The sequence below is a fragment of the Globicephala melas genome, chromosome 13 (genome assembly GCF_963455315.2).
Source record: "Globicephala melas chromosome 13, mGloMel1.2, whole genome shotgun sequence".
NCBI lineage: Eukaryota > Metazoa > Chordata > Mammalia > Artiodactyla > Delphinidae > Globicephala > Globicephala melas.
The window spans coordinates 25642390-25658256 of NC_083326.1; the positions used below are offsets into that span (position 1 = coordinate 25642390).

The 15867-nt window shown below is 38.2% G+C and overlaps 1 protein-coding gene across 1 annotated transcript in view; it reads left to right on the forward strand.

Moving 5' to 3' along the window:
- The window catches only part of C13H18orf63 (chromosome 13 C18orf63 homolog), a 32412-nt gene extending 25806 nt beyond the window's left edge, over positions 1-6606 (forward strand). The window contains exons 11-13 of the mRNA XM_030868291.2: positions 2747-3745; positions 3936-4025; positions 5498-6606. Coding sequence (XP_030724151.1) covers positions 2747-3745; positions 3936-3992 — 1056 coding nt within the window. The 3' untranslated portion in view covers positions 3993-4025; positions 5498-6606. The remainder of the gene's footprint in view (positions 1-2746; positions 3746-3935; positions 4026-5497) is intronic.
- Positions 6607-15867: the final 9261 nt, after the last annotated feature.

The window sequence follows — 15867 nt, forward strand, 5'->3', positions numbered from 1 at the left end:
TACATTTCTGTTGTTTAAGCCACCCAGTTTGTGGTGGCTTTGTTATAGCAGCCCTATCAAACAATACAAACCCCTTCTTGATGCGTGCTTTTTCACTCAGCCTAGCAATCTCCTGGCATTATAAACCATTCCTCAGTTAGCTTCTGCATCACTTCACTCAGGGTCATGAAAGCTGGCTAGTTCCTCTTCTGTGCCCTCTGCAAATTATGAGGAAGTAAAGAGGGGCGTCTTCTTGCCTCACTGACATTAATAAGACTCCAGCTTGAGAAATCTACAGACAAAAGTGAACCCAGTCACCTACTTTGAGCATCACCCAAACCTTACCCAGGACTTTATTGGGGACTTCCCACTTCTCCCACGAATAGCCGTGGTGGGAGAAGGAGCGTTATTCTCTGTGGTGACTTTGTATTATGTCAACCTGAGTACGCTGTAGGTATGTGTCCTTGAATTCCTTCCTACATCGTTCTGGCTTAGGGTGGCACGTGATTGGGAAGGTGGAGGCGAAGCAAGAGCTACGTTCACACAGAGAAAGTCTGTGTGAGGCCAGTGTTGCAACTCAGCCTCATGGGGATAAGCTATGGCAGCTTGTTGATGTGGAGCAGAAGTTGGGCCATTGCTCCATCTACCCTGACCACATCTCCTCCTTCAGCTCTCTAAATCCTGCGTCGGGTTTGTATGCATCTCCATTGCCAAGTGCACCAGCCCTTTTGTAGGTCACCTGTACTATGATGTCAGAGGCTTGAAGTTGGTAAGAGACCAACTGCTCTCTGACATTCTACTCCATTTTTCAAGGTGGCTACAAGGTCACCCAGCCACATGCCCTTCTGACCAGTGACAACTCTTCTATTGTAGTATGGGGTCTATGTCCCCTCCTTTTGGATCTGGGCAGGCCTGTGATAGAAGTGATGCTACATGACTTCCAAGACTAAGTCATTAAAAGAAAAACAGTTTCTTCCTGTCTCTTGGGACAGTTGCTATGCCACATGTGAGGGATCCCAGTCTACATGAAGAGGCTACCTGTAGGTACTACAAATGACAACCAGTGTCGATCATCACACATGTGAGTGAGGAAGTGATTCCAGCCCCAGAGTCATCTAACCACAACTGCCTGAGAGCCTCTTCGCTAAACCATGTCAAATCCCAGAATCAAAAAATAAATAAATTTTTTAAAAAAAATCCCAGAATCATTAAAGATAAAACATAATTATTTTTGTTTAAAGCCACTAAGTTTTGGTATGATTTGCCTAATAAGTGGATCACTCACTCACTTTTCCTCTGCCTGTTCACAACTCTTATCTCCTAAAATTCTGTCCTACTGTCCTCCCAACTATATTCAACAACTGAATCTCCAGTAAGGGAGAGAAAAACCAATTGTTCTGGTTTGAATATTGTTCCAGATTGTTTTTTTTAATTATATTTCAAGGTGTGAATCTATGTGTTTTTTATGTCAGAGGGTGAGAAAAGAACTCTGTGTTCAGTGTTTCCGATTATTGTCACATGTCTCTCTTTTACAGACACTAAGACTTAATAGGTATGTATTTTAAAAGACTATAAGCACTTCCCAGCAACAGATGAATAGATAAACAAAATGTGGTATATACATACAATGGAATATTATTCAGCCATAAAAATGAATGAAATTCTGACATGTGCTACAACATGGATGAACTTTGAAAAGCTGAATGAAATAAGCCAGACACAAAGAGACAAATATTGTGATTCCACTTACATGGAATACTTAGAGTGGGCAAATTCATAGTGACAGAAAGGAGAATGGTGGTAACCAGAGCTGTTAGGAGAAGGAAACAAGTTATTGCTTAAAGACTATGAAGTTCCTGTTTGGGATAAAGATAAAGTTTTGGAAATAGTGATGATTACACAACAGAAGTACAGTGGGGAATGTACTTAATGCCACTGAATTGTATGCTTAACAATGGATAAAATGGTATATTTCATGCTTTATATTTTTCTACAACAATTTTTTAAGAAGACTATGAACACTTGTTTCTCTTTGATGTATCTGACAAGTCAGTTTGACAAGTACTTGCTGAATTGCTTCCAGATACCAGGCACTCTAGTAGGCAATAAGACTGCAAAATGATTAAGACACAGTCACTGCCCTATACTCAAAATCCTACTTGTTCTGAAGGGCGTAGTGTAGATGCAACCACCTCCTCCATTAATTTAATTTCTGAGTAAATGTTTTGTTAGTAACTGTGTGAAAGATTTAAGCATGTGAAGGATGTAAGAATAAGTAACTCATAGTTCCTACCCTCAGAGAATCTAGTATCTACTTAGGGAGACTGAACATGCACACTAAAAGATAAGAGCATTACCTTGTCCTATTTTTTTGGTGACAAATAGTAACTGATAGAAGATCCTTGGGAAGTTGAGAGGGAAAAAATGGAGAGAAGAGGGAAAGACATTCTGAGAGAGACAGCAGAACGAGCACATTTGGACGACGATGGTAGCAGCTAAGGGTATAGTTTTTATAGTTGATTTATATACAATTTAGAATATAACTTCATCTTAAAATATTACCTTGAAAGGATGGTATCTAAAGAAGGATACAAATCATAAGAAATATACACATGTCCTCACTAAGGCTCATTTATTTGTTTTTCTTTACCTGTTCTATGTATTGTAGTGTCACTTTTTATCCTTATTTTGATGATATCTTATATCATTTCTTTTCCGTTAAGGACATTATTACATTTTCGAAATTTCCTAATCTTTATCCTTTCAGGAAAAGAAAGTCAAGCCGCCTAATCTAACCACTAAACAAAAGTTCAGGTCCTCTCTGGCTCAGGCCCCTTCCACAAGACCTGCCCAGGCTCAAAGTATTCCACTTCATTCAGTAGCCACAGACCACAAGATGGAGCTTTCGGTCAGCCAGCCGAAGCCCTATGTGTCCTCAACTCTGCACCTCCAGCCAGAATCTGTTCAGAGCAGAAAGAAATCCCTGCCTGACAAGGCAGCACAAGTACATCTGGAAGTACCAAAGCTCAACAGAGGAAGTACTCAAGTTCAAGACACAGATTTTAGCTCCCAACATAATATTGCCCCTAAATTCATACCAGTTTTCAAAAATCGACAATTACAGATGAACAAAAATATCTTAGAACCTGACAACCTGAAAAGAAAACATGTTGTTACAGAATCTAAGTTGCTTTCACTTAAAACTAGTGTGATCCAGGATGATAAACTGAATTTAGATCCAGCTATTAAAAAAAGATCTAATCGCAGCATTCAGATGAAGACTTCTAGATCTCTGCAAGAAAAAAACACGGAGTCCTTTGAAAATATGACAGAAAATCCCCCTTCTAGTGGAAAATTATCGGTCATGAGTTTAAGTGAAATTAAACAACTACCTAATAGTTCAGTATTTCAGATGTCAAGTAACAAGTTAGGTGTAATAAAAAGTGCTGTTGACTTCCAAGTGAATGAAAAAGAAAATTTGACAAGCAAATACATAACACAAATTTTAGGGAAAGGCCACGAGTCACTAAAAGTGAAAAGACCACCACACATTTTTGAATCAGACACAGAAACGGAAGATTCCCAACTGCTGCAGCAACAATCAGTTGATCAAACTAAAGAAGCTGATGTAAGTGACCACCGGTTAATAGTAAGCAGAACAGCCCACAAGTCTAAAAGGAAATTATGTCAGGACTCTTCAGAAACTTCAAAGAAGCCTCACTCCAATACTATCCATTACGGACAATCCAGTTCTTCTAAGAACCAGGTAAAAAACCTAAAAACAATTTTAATCTGGGGATATTGACCATGTGATAGACCTTTAAAACCCCTAAATAAAGATTTAAATGATTTGCCCAAGATCATCTAGAAACACAGTAAGAAGCAGAGTATCTAACACAACTGCAAGTATATACAGTTAATTTATAACAAAATGTGATTCTTCAATCTGGTTACAGATACATAACTTGGACAAATCAAAACAGAAGAAATCTCTCATCATTCCTAAAGCTTAGGACATGGATGTGAAAAAAGGAAATATCCATCAGGTAACTTAGGTGATATCTTCTGATTGGTTGATTGATTATTATTTGGCTGCGTTGGGTCTACATTGCGCGCAGGCTTTCTCCAGTTGCGGTGAGCGGGGGCTACTCTTCGTTGTGGTGCGCGGGCTTCTCATTGCGGTGGCTTCTCTTATTGCGGAGCACGGGCTCTAGGCGAGCAGGCTTAAGTAGTTGTTGCGTGCGGGCTCAGTAGTTGTGGCTCGCGGGCTCTAGACCGCAGACTCAGTAGTTGTGGCTCGCGGGCTTAGTTGCTCCGCCGCATGTGGGATCTTCCCAGACAAGGGATCAAACCCTTGTCCCCTGCATTGGCAGGTGTATTCTTAAACAGTGTACCACCAGGGAAGTCCCTGATTTATTTTTTATTACATTAACAAAATTAGAATTACCAAGTTTATGTACCAAAGGAGCTACTTTTAATTCCTTGAAGCCTTAAAATCAGCAAGGAAATAGTAAATGGTGGGGACAGTACAATCCTTGACTAAGGACTGTACACAGCAACTGTAATGTGTTGTAAAGGCCCCTAAAGAGGGATGAGGTAGAGAGAGGTCCCATCACTGGCTCCCACCCACTCTGTTCTGGGGTCTTTGCAGACTAAGAACAAGGCGCGGCGCAGACTAACTAAAGATACAAGATTTCATAGCCATTAGAGAACACCTACCTTTTGGACTCTTACCCAAGATGATTAACCTTAAATAATGTTTCAAAAATTAATCATTAAGTTCAAGTTAACTCCAGAAAATTTTGCAGTGCTCGCTAAAGTTAAACTTGAGATTTAGCTGATAAGGCTGAGTCCACAGCACTGAAATCACAAAACCATGCATCTGGAAATTGCATTTTATTCCATTCTGCCATCTGTTTAATCTAACAAACATATTACTAAAATACCCACAAATACTTTTTTGCATAGAACTGTTGGAATATTTTCAATTCAAATTTATTATGAACAAACTACAAAGCATTTTCTTATTTTGTTTTCCAAATGCTATTTCTTTCTATAATTAAAAGAGTTTTCAGCCTGATTTGAATTACCAAAAGGTACTTAAATCTATTTTCATATATTGTATAATGTTAAGTTTCATGTAGTTTTTGATGGCTTACTATATGCAGTCAGTAGGTGGTTGAGGAAAAAACGTATGTGCTAGCTAGAATGCCTTAAAATTTTTTATTTTCATTTTTAAAAATAAATGAAATCTACTCTAGATTTCATATTGTTTTAGAAGTATAGCACTTTCCCACTTTGAATTACTTAAGACCTAAAACAGTTTTTAACAATTAAAACATCTGTCCATCAGCTAGAAAGAATAACATAATGAGAAAAATCATAGGATATCATAAAAGAAAAGAATTTCCCCAAAATATAAAATTAATATATACCCCTGTAAAATTGTTAAATAATACAAAACAGTTTCAAGAAAAAAGTAAAAAAACAAAAAACCACCTGCAATTCCTTTTTGCAGAGATAACCACTCTGAACAGTGGATGGACACACATGCACTCCTGTGAACATGGAATCAGGCTCCATACGCTGCTGTGGAAACTCTTTTATCACTCAGCAGGTTTCTTCATAGTTGAATAGTGTTCCATTGCAATGTGGATATCCTATATTTAACTATCCCTACTGATTGACATTTAAGTTGTTCGCAACCTTTCACTATAACAACGTCATGTAATTAGTCTAGTACAGATCTTTGCAAAATGCCAGTTATATAGTAGTTTTGTTAGTTGGAAATATCTTTATTTTGTCTTTTTATTATTGAAATGTATTTGAATTCATTATTTTTACTGTTGAAATTTTCAAACCACACAATATGCATAGTATAAAAAACCTCTCAGTACCTATCACCCTGCTTCAACAATTATTAATATTTTGCCACTCTGTTTCATCTGTTTCTCACAGATACACTTTTTTTCCAGTATATATGTATACAGATACACTATTTTAAAGCAAATTCAATATGTCATATAGTTTTACCCAAAAATACTTTAGTGTATATCTCTTACAGATAAGGTATAGCATATTTTTAAAGAAAAAAAAGAATGTGTATATATACATTAAATTTGGGGGGGTCTACCATATCTTCATTGATTCACTAACTTTCATTTTAGTGTAAATATGCAAACTAACGGGAAGCCCTCAATAAAAATAAAATCTATTTCACAGAAGAACTAGAGCCTTCAATCATATAATCAAAATATTGGAGGGAGATTTATTTGTTCAGCCTTATTTATTAAGCCTATGCTATATGCCAGGTAGTATGTTATACACTGGGTTACTGAAATAAGACTGCAATCGGCCATGTGGTCTCTTTTCCAGCAAACCCATTCTGGGTGCCTGGCAAAGACATAGGAGTATAAATGTATTGAAACAAATGTCAACAATGATATTTGGTCCATATTACAAATAAATTATCTAATATATAAAAAGAGGGAAACAGAAATGGAGCTTCTCTCCTAACTAGTATTATTCTGGCTTTCAAACATTTTAGAAATTTAATTTACAAAATGCGGTATAATTGTTGTGGTAAGATATTTAAAGAAACCAAAATCCTCATTAATATTCCACTGAAATAATCCTTCATTAAAAAAGAGCCAGCAGAGAGTCAAGTATAAGTTGAACTTAGATTTTTTTAGTGTGACTCACTGCTTTGGCTACTTCACTAAACCACTGCAATTAAAGGCAAAAATGAATACAAACTTTACTTCAAAATTGTAAATATAATTCTTGTTCTTGAAATTGTGCCCTATTAATTTACTGTATAGCTTTACTGAAAAAGTTTCTATTTTCCAGAATTATCTCTATTTTATAATTATTTTACCATTTTCGTAGGGAAATACATCTGGTTTAAAGCCTATTTTGAGTGTGCCTTTCTCATTCTAAAACTAGTATGATAGATAACTAGTAGACTGCAGTAAAAAACAGTATGTTACTTTGTGAGGACGTGGTGAAAATATTTGTGAAGGTGCTGTTAATAAGGATATATATTTGGTCACTTGGTCAGTCGACCACAAGAATGTACTCATTCTTGAAACCAGTCTTCCTCCTGCTCCGTGGAGCTTTAGGCTGCCTTCCTGCTACTGTCCACTTATCATGTCTCAGGTAATACAAACTTATTTTACTATTAGACTTAGCAAATCCAATGCTTAAGTAGTGTGTAGTATCTTCCAATTCTTTATGTAAATAATCTTGATAGCCCCTCCTCCACTCCATTAGTGTCTAAAATTTAGAATTTATAGGAAAGTACTTCTTTAGATAAATGTTAACTTATATGGCAAAGCCTGCTTATGTTAGAATCAGTCTATTTTCTGGTATAAAGTAGGTTTATTTTTCATCTTACAATATTTATCCTAATGAAAATTTACCAGAAAATATGTATACACATATAACATATAAAGACATATACATATATGTGTGTGTGTATATATGTATATATATATTTAATTTACTGTAAAGATAAATTGATTGATTGATTAATTATTTACTACTCCATGTTCAGAGACGAGAGTCCAGACCAAACTGTTGTGCTCAAATTCACTGGAGAAATCAGTGAAGATTTTGGTTCATTATAAAGAAGATTTTGGTTCCTTGTTTTAATTTATATGCATTGTGGAATACCCCTTACCCTGCCCCAAATCATTCTTCACATTCCAATTGTATGTCAGTTTTAGAACCATTACAATTTTAAAACCATAAACAAATGATTTTGTTTGCTTATGTATAGATCAGCCATGGCATTTAAAAACCGAGTATGCTGAAATTAATGCTAAAAATCACCTTCATAGAAATGTAAAAAAGCTTTTTTTATACCTTTCATATTTTAAATTTCACAGTATTTGTTGCTTACTATGTTACTATTTTAGTGATATTTTATTAGATATTACTATATTATACATTATATTATTTATATTTTAGTTGTTGCTTACATAGCAAATAAGTAAAAAATACGGGTTAGTCAATGATTCGCTTTTTTAACCAGTTCTTGCTTTCTTTTTCAAATTGCTCATCATCTGCTGTTATGCTGGAACTGACAATATATTGGGTATTTATTGATACTTAAGAATGGTCAGTATTGATAAATGCTTAAAGATGTCATGGTCATTATCTATTGATGCTTAAAATATTTATGCTGTATCCTACATAGTGTCATAGTGTCTTATTTTTAATTAAAAAAACTATTTCAAATAGATGTATTTTTCTGTGTCAGAGTGACTATATAGGAATGGAAAGGCTTAGATAAATTACATTCTTTTACCTCTGTGGTTCCATTTCTTAACATGCATTTGCTGCTGGACCCACGTAAACTATTTTAGGTTCTCACCACTTTACAGAACCTTTATTCTCGAAGTCTTTCATTCTTTCATACAACAGACATTTATTTAGTATTTGGCATGTGCCAAGAGCTATTGTAGATGCTTGGGATATATCAGCGAACACTGGCAGGGAAAGACAGACAATAAACATAACAAATAAATAAATTATATAATGTATTAGAAAGTGACAAGTGTAGGAACAAAGAAAAATAGAGCAAAGTTAGAGACATGGTTTAGGTAGGCTTCCTTGGGCAAAGACATGCAGGAGGAGAGAGAATTAGCCACATGGATATCTGAAGGATGAGCTCTCCAGGTCTAAGGAACAGGCTATATGTTCAGGGAGACATCAGGGAGCCCAGAGTGGCTAGAGTTAAATGAGCTGGAGAGGAGAAGCCAGGAGATATGACCTGATCAAGAACACATACTTTGACCCTGAGTGAAATGGAGTTGGGACCAGAGGGGTGACACATCTGGCGTAGATTTCAGCAGCATCATTCTGACTGCTGTGTTTAGACTAGACTGGGGTAGAGCAGAGTTCAGGAGAAGAAACAGGGAGACCCGCTGAGAGGCTGTTGCAGGAATCCAGGCAAAGATGAAAGTGGCTGGTAGCAGAGGAGGAGGTGAGAAGTGGCTGACTCTGGATATGTTGTGAAGGCTGAGGTCCACAGGATTAGGGATGTGAGAGAAAGAGGTGCTGAGGAGGGCCCCAGGGCTTTTGGCTTGATCACTTGGGAGGATGGAACTGTTATCAACTGAGATGAAAAGGAGCAGGCTTTGGAGTAAGAGGAGGACTGAGGATTGACCATTTCATAGCATGGAGGTCATTGATGACTCTGACAAGCAATTTCTGTGTCATGATGGAGGTGAAAGCCTGACTGGGTGAGTTTAAGAGAGAAGGGGGGCACAGGGGGGGATTGGAAATCACGAATGTAGACTGCTCACTTGAGAACAGTCACCGGTGGACTTTTCTAACTCATTTTCATTTACTCCTTAACAATATTATCCTGTGATTACCCCTTTCTTGAAACACTGTTCTCCCATGACGTCTGTAATCTTACATCTCTGGACACAATTTTTCTGTTTCCTTTACTCACTGGCATTAAATATCCCAAAGACCTTGAAGGATAAACAGTGGTTATGCCTGACACATTTGGGACACGGGTGGAACAGTAAGAAGGATATTCCAAAGAGAAGAACTAAAACGAACAAAGGCCGATGAGGTTACATGTGTTTAAGGAACAGTGAATACTGATTCTGGTGTGGTCAGAATGTGCTTCATGCAGGGACCAGAATGAGTGTAGACTGGGCCACGGTGATCAAGGAGAGTTTTAGGCATGTCGAAATCATCTGGAGACTATTCCAGAAACCTAATCCAAGGAGCAGAGAATAGAGAATAAGAGTACTAACAGACCTAGAAATGGCTGGTCAGGGAAACTGGCTGTGGATGGCACATGCTGGAGAGGTAGGCTCAGAGATGAAGCTGGATTTTCAAACTTGACCAGTGCGAGAAGAGCATTCCCCTTTAAAAATACAGAAATGAAGGAGTGGTAGGGAAGATGTAACAGGAAGATGACTGATTCCGTCCATCATAAACTGGGTTGGACTGAATCAGTAGACAACTAGATTAAAATTCAGGACATGGTATCGTTTGGGGAGTCGTCCACATAGAAATGTTAGTTGAAGGCATGTGTGAGCGTGTAAGCAGCAAAGAGAAGAACACAAATGACAATTTTGAGGACAGGATATCAATGCATAAGGAATGGGGGAGAGGGAGAAGGTGCAGAGAAAAGCAGTCAGGATAAGGTCAGAAAGCAGAGGTGTGGAGTTCCAGAGCCAAGGAAAAGGAGGGTGTGTGATGGCAACATTGGTGTCAGTAAAAGCCCAGGAGAAGGAGGCCTGAGAGGCAGAAGGCTTCGGTCTCAGAGGTCCCTAGTGGCTGCTGTGGTTCAAAGGTGAAGCACAGAGGATGGTCAGGTGTGCAGGAAGCAAGTGCTGGAGTTTTCTGTGAGAAGTTCGGCTGTGAAGGGAGGACGGTCATTGGAAGAGATGGCAAGATCAAAGGAACATTCGTGATCTGAAACAAAAGTGCAAACACTTCAAAATAACCAGAAAAAAAAGAAACGCTGAGAATATAACAAATTAATAGGATTTTTCAATTTTAAGCTTTTCATCTATGATTTGTAAAATTTCTGAAAACTGCTACCACTAAATTTAACAGAAACACTCATAAACAGTTGATCATCTTAGTTTATCAGCTTGTGTTTTTAAGAATGCTCATGATTGATTTTTTTTAATATTACATGTATCTTTCATATGTTTTCTGCCAGTGAAACTTTTCCTAGTTTCTACAAAAAATAAAATGCATTAATGTTTTATTGCATTCCACAGAGATCATCCTTGCTACTTTATATTATTAAATTTCTGAATTTAAATATTCAAGGAATATTTTACTGTTAACATTCAAAGATGAAAGAAATTATATATAGTATGCAAGTAATATTTTAATATTTTGTTCCCCTAGCTTTTATCCAGAGGATCGTTAGGAATTATTTACATTTGGTAGCCTACATTCCTGTATAAAAAGCGGAAATCTGCAGTCATATTCAAGGAGAAATCTGGCAAAACATAATTGGCTCTGTGGTTTATTATATATCTACTTATCTCATCATTTTGGAATAAAATATTTAAATCTCTGAAGAACAGGAGTTAAGCTGCTTTAAAATAAAATCCTGGGTCTGCATGTAGAGGGAACATATGTCAGTATAATCATTTAGCTAAGATGAATGACATAATGGAATCTTATAAACATGCTGTTTCAACCATTATAAGGTTTTATTGCTAAGAGTAAAAATTTTATATAAATTGTCTTTTTCAAATTCATTTCTAGCTCTGCTCCTTACCAATACTGCCATACTGAAAAAAAGAAATAAATATGGGACTTTTATGAAGCAAAGACAGCCTCACTGCCCTCACTTCCCTTTGGTTCTCAGCTTGGTAAATTCTTGTTTTAGTCTGAATCAGAATTTGAAAACTAGCTTCCTTTCTGGAGTTCCTGTTTTTGATAATGGCAAGCTAGGTTATTCAAACTAACCCTCTCATGGAAAGCAACTAATAATGCTGGATGAATTTTTTAAAGTTCATGAAAACATCCAAGAACCAAAATGACATAAGGAATTACAGTCTAAACACTAAGAAAAAAACAGAAAGGTAAACAGAATTCAAAAGCACTTTTGCTTATAAGATATATGATAATCCAGAGCTGAAACTAAGCTGTTTTGATGCCGTTGAGGAGTGAGGGGAACAGAAATGTAAAAGTCCAGAGCCTGCAAAGACGCAAAGCCTAACTGGAGTGCCCACCACACCCTGCAGCACACACACTTTGCCGGGATCCCGAAGCCTGTGCCATGGCAAAGGTGAGCCTCCAGTAACTAGCTCCATTCTCTTCACCCCCAGCAGGCCATCAGGGTGCACCGCCTTAGTGGGAGACGAGTAGGCAGAAAAACATCCCTGTAAAGGGGCCCCCAGTGGATTTCTGCCCAAATTTATATCACCAGGTGATCCAAGAAACCTCAAACCAAGAATTTAGTTTAAAATAATATCAGAAATATAAAATTATCAGAAATACCAAAACCTTTAGGGAGAAAACTAAACTTTATTGAATTATATTAAAGAATATCCAAGTAAATGGAGAACTGTGTCACGTTCATAGATTGGAACTCAATGCTGGAAAGATTGAATGTGATTTTGTTCCAAATTTCAACATGTTTAAAACTTGATAAACTTATTGTAAAATTGATACGGGAATGCAAAGGCAAGAATAAACAAAGGCTCTTAGAGAAAAACAAGAAGAAGGGAGAGCTTGCTCTCCAGATAGCAAGATTTATACAAAATTGTAATAATTAAAATGGGGGACCTCCCTGGTGGCACAGTGGTTAAGAATCTGCCTGCGAATGCAGGGGACACGGGTTCGAGCCCTGGTCCAGGAAGATCCCACATGCGGCGGAGCAACTGAGCCCATGCGCCCCTAGAGCCCGTGCTCCACAACAAGAGAAGCCACCGCAATGAGGAGCTCGCACACCGCAACGAAAGCAGCCCCCGCTCACTGCAACTAGAGAAAGCCCACATGCAGCAACGAAGACCCAACACAGCAAAAAATAATTAATTTTTGAAAAAATAGCCAATATGATATTGGTATGCAGATTAACAAACCACTGGAACAGAGTCCAGAAATGGGCCGATACATATACGATTTCATACTGTCACTGTTTATAATAGCTCAGACACAATCTAAGTGGCCATTATGAATCTTCCAAACATAAAGAAGCAAGACATGAATGAGCTTCCATTCATGTGTAGTCCAAAAACAGGACAAATTCAGCCATCCTGTTTAAGGATGCATATATAAGTGTAAAAGTTATAAAGAAAGGCAAGAAATTGTTTAAAAATCCAGTATAGTAGTGCCTCATGAGGGAGGGAAGGAATTATGACTGGGGCAGGTAGATGATAGGGATGGTAGGGAGGTCCTTCTGGAACAGTGGTAGTATCCATTTTACTTCCTGTCCTGCGTGCTATTTATATAAGCATTGACTTTATAATTATTCATTAAACTGTACCTGTATGTTTATGCACTTTTCAATGTGTGGGTTATATTTCATGCGGTGTGTGTGTGTTTTATTTTGAGAAAAATAATACCAAAAAAATACCCTCACACAGTGTAGAAGCCTGAAGGGTCTTAACCTTTGGGGCTGTAAGGTAGTAAAATGGGGCTGTAGTTCATAACAATTGCCTTCTGACAGTTCTCTGAAGGATGGTGGTCGCCCAGGGCTCTCAGAATGTAACAGTGGCTTGAAAGCAGAATGAGGGGCTTTATGGGGGTTGTGGGGATGTGCAGTGAGGGCAAAGGGCAACAGGAATGCAGCATGAATTGTGGGGTCACAAGGTTGTTTAGTCCTATGAGGCTCACCTTTTCCTGCCTAGAACAATGTGGGGTTAGGATGTTTCTTCATGGTTTTCCATCCAGCAATTCAATTTCTAGAGGTTTATGCTGACAGAATCACTGGATAAGAAATCAACTATGTTGGTTGCTAACATTGTTTTAGATGGTAAAAAATTTGGAAACACTATAGATACCCATCAAAACAGTATTATGTCCTTATAATGGATCCCTACACACTATTAAAAACTATGCCCATGATAAGTGGAAATGCAAGTTGCAAAACTGTATGTGATATGAACTGATTTTTATTTTGTTAAGTGTGTGTAGTCATAGAAAATGGAGAAATACATGCTTAACTATTAAAAATAGTTTTCTTTGGAGAAAGGGTAAAATACGGGTGATTTTTGCTTTCTATTTTATACATGTCTGAATTGTTTGAATTTTTAAATAGGTGTTTTATAATGAAAAGTTTTTTATTTTGGAATGAAGAATACGTTTTATTGTCATTGAATGCAGTATAAGTGATGACGCCACCTGTAAAAAGGATTTCATGGAACTAGTTTTCATTAGACCTGCTAGGATGCAGCAGTTCACTTAGCATTTTCTTCCTTTGGAGGTGCTTGATAAGTTTGTTTTTGGATGGTAACAGACTGCAGTTAGAAGACTCGTAACATACATTGAACACTCTTTGTGTATCAGGCAATATTCTAAATGCTTTACAGTAATAATTCATTTTCCTTCACAATAGTCCTTTAAGGTACACACTGCTCTTGAGTCTTACAAGCACTTGCATGCTCATTTGCCCGAGATACAAACCTTTCTTCAACTAGTCATTCTCAGTCTTTTCTCTCCTTCACTGCTCCCATGTAAACTCACCCCCTTTAGGAACATTTCTCATTTCACTCAGTGCATCTCAAGGTGGAGGGTGAGGGTTTAGAGGTGATGCATGGAACTTATAAGTTTGAAAAAGCCCTTCAAGATCTAAGGTGTGTAGGAGGGGAGCTCCTTCCCCCTTCTCCTCTCTTTCCCTTGAAAATCACTCTTCATTGGTTTGGGCCAGCACCCAGAAGTCTTCCCAGTTTACTGCTCTGAGAACTATTTGAGAAACCAATGTAAATAGTTATCAGCAGAATATTAGTTCATTATGGAGTCATAATCCTAGGTGAGAATTAACCTGAAATGTAATCCAGGGCCTTAACAAAGGCCCTCAGTAATCTTGAGTACAGATAAACCTGTGACTTGAGTGAGCTCCAAAAGCCACCACCAGAGATGACAAAGATGAAGACAACAAGTTGAAGTCTGGTGTTTTCCTGCCCGTAGCTGCCAGGAAAACACTATCGACGGGCAGTTTGTGACAAGGGCTTAGAGGTGTGATAGGATCAACAAGCTATGAAGTCCCGCATCCTACATACACTACTCTCTTTGTGCCGTCTGTGTCCTGTAGTAATATCTTTCCTGTTAATTGGAATTGCAAATAAGATGTTAGATATGAGGATGTAGGCACGCACAAGGCAATGCCAGTAAAATGTTAATCAACGACCAAATTCAAAGAGGTTGGGAACGCGTTCAAATTCTGGGCTCAGAGAACCATAAAATGCACCAGCCTTTGGGCCTGCCTGGGACCATTTTGAACACTCGGGCTGAGCTGAGCTGGCCTGGAAACTGCCACAGAGCCAGTGGGGCTACAGGCGTGCCTTGGAGAATGCAGTGGGTTTTGATAAACAAATGCAGACGCAATAGAAGATTCTGAAACTGGAAAATCCAAACGTGTTTAGGGAATTGGTTGGATTCACACACAACTCTTCGGAGCACAACACATCTGTTGTGTGAATTGAGGTGCGTTTATACTGTACAACTCCATCTCAGGTGGCAGAGAGGCTGGATAGCACCTCAAATAAATGCACAAAACTCAATCTGTATGGACCTACTGTGGGTCCAGACAGACGAGGCCTCAGAATGCCTTTCAGTTCCTACTGGTTGTTTGTATCAGCCTGGATAAGGGTTGTTAAAGGACTGGTACCGTCTTCATAACAGTGGTTCCCCAAACCAGTGCCTTTGGTCTTCTTTTGTCAAATTGAGTTTGGGAATCCCCAACAGATAGAATCACTGACTCTGAGGTTCAGTCTGAGGATGCCAATTTGGGGTTGGAGCTTGTAGCACAGAGTTTGGGGAGCACAACTGTTTCTCAGCCAGCGACACAATCGAGATGATACAGCTGAGCTCTCTAACGAGGGGCACCTGTTTAACGTAATGGGGGTACACGTGGAAGCTGCCTTCCCCAATGGCAGTAAGACTTAGACTTTCCAATTCTGTTCCCAAGCAGAGCACAGACCTGCCATTCTGACAAACGGTGCTTACTGTGCCTTCCTGCCCTCTATTGTGACAGAGTCTGAAACCTGGGAAGAAATGACAGACCTATGATTTTCACAATTTCTTAGGATTTAATTGGTGTCAAAGTCTGTTCCTGTAGTAAAATAGGCTGTTTTCAAGAAGTATTTGCTCAGCTTCTTGTAAGGAAACTTAGTTCGTCCTCCCTTCATTTATCATCTGACACCCACCAACAAATTCTCTCCCCTTATTTTT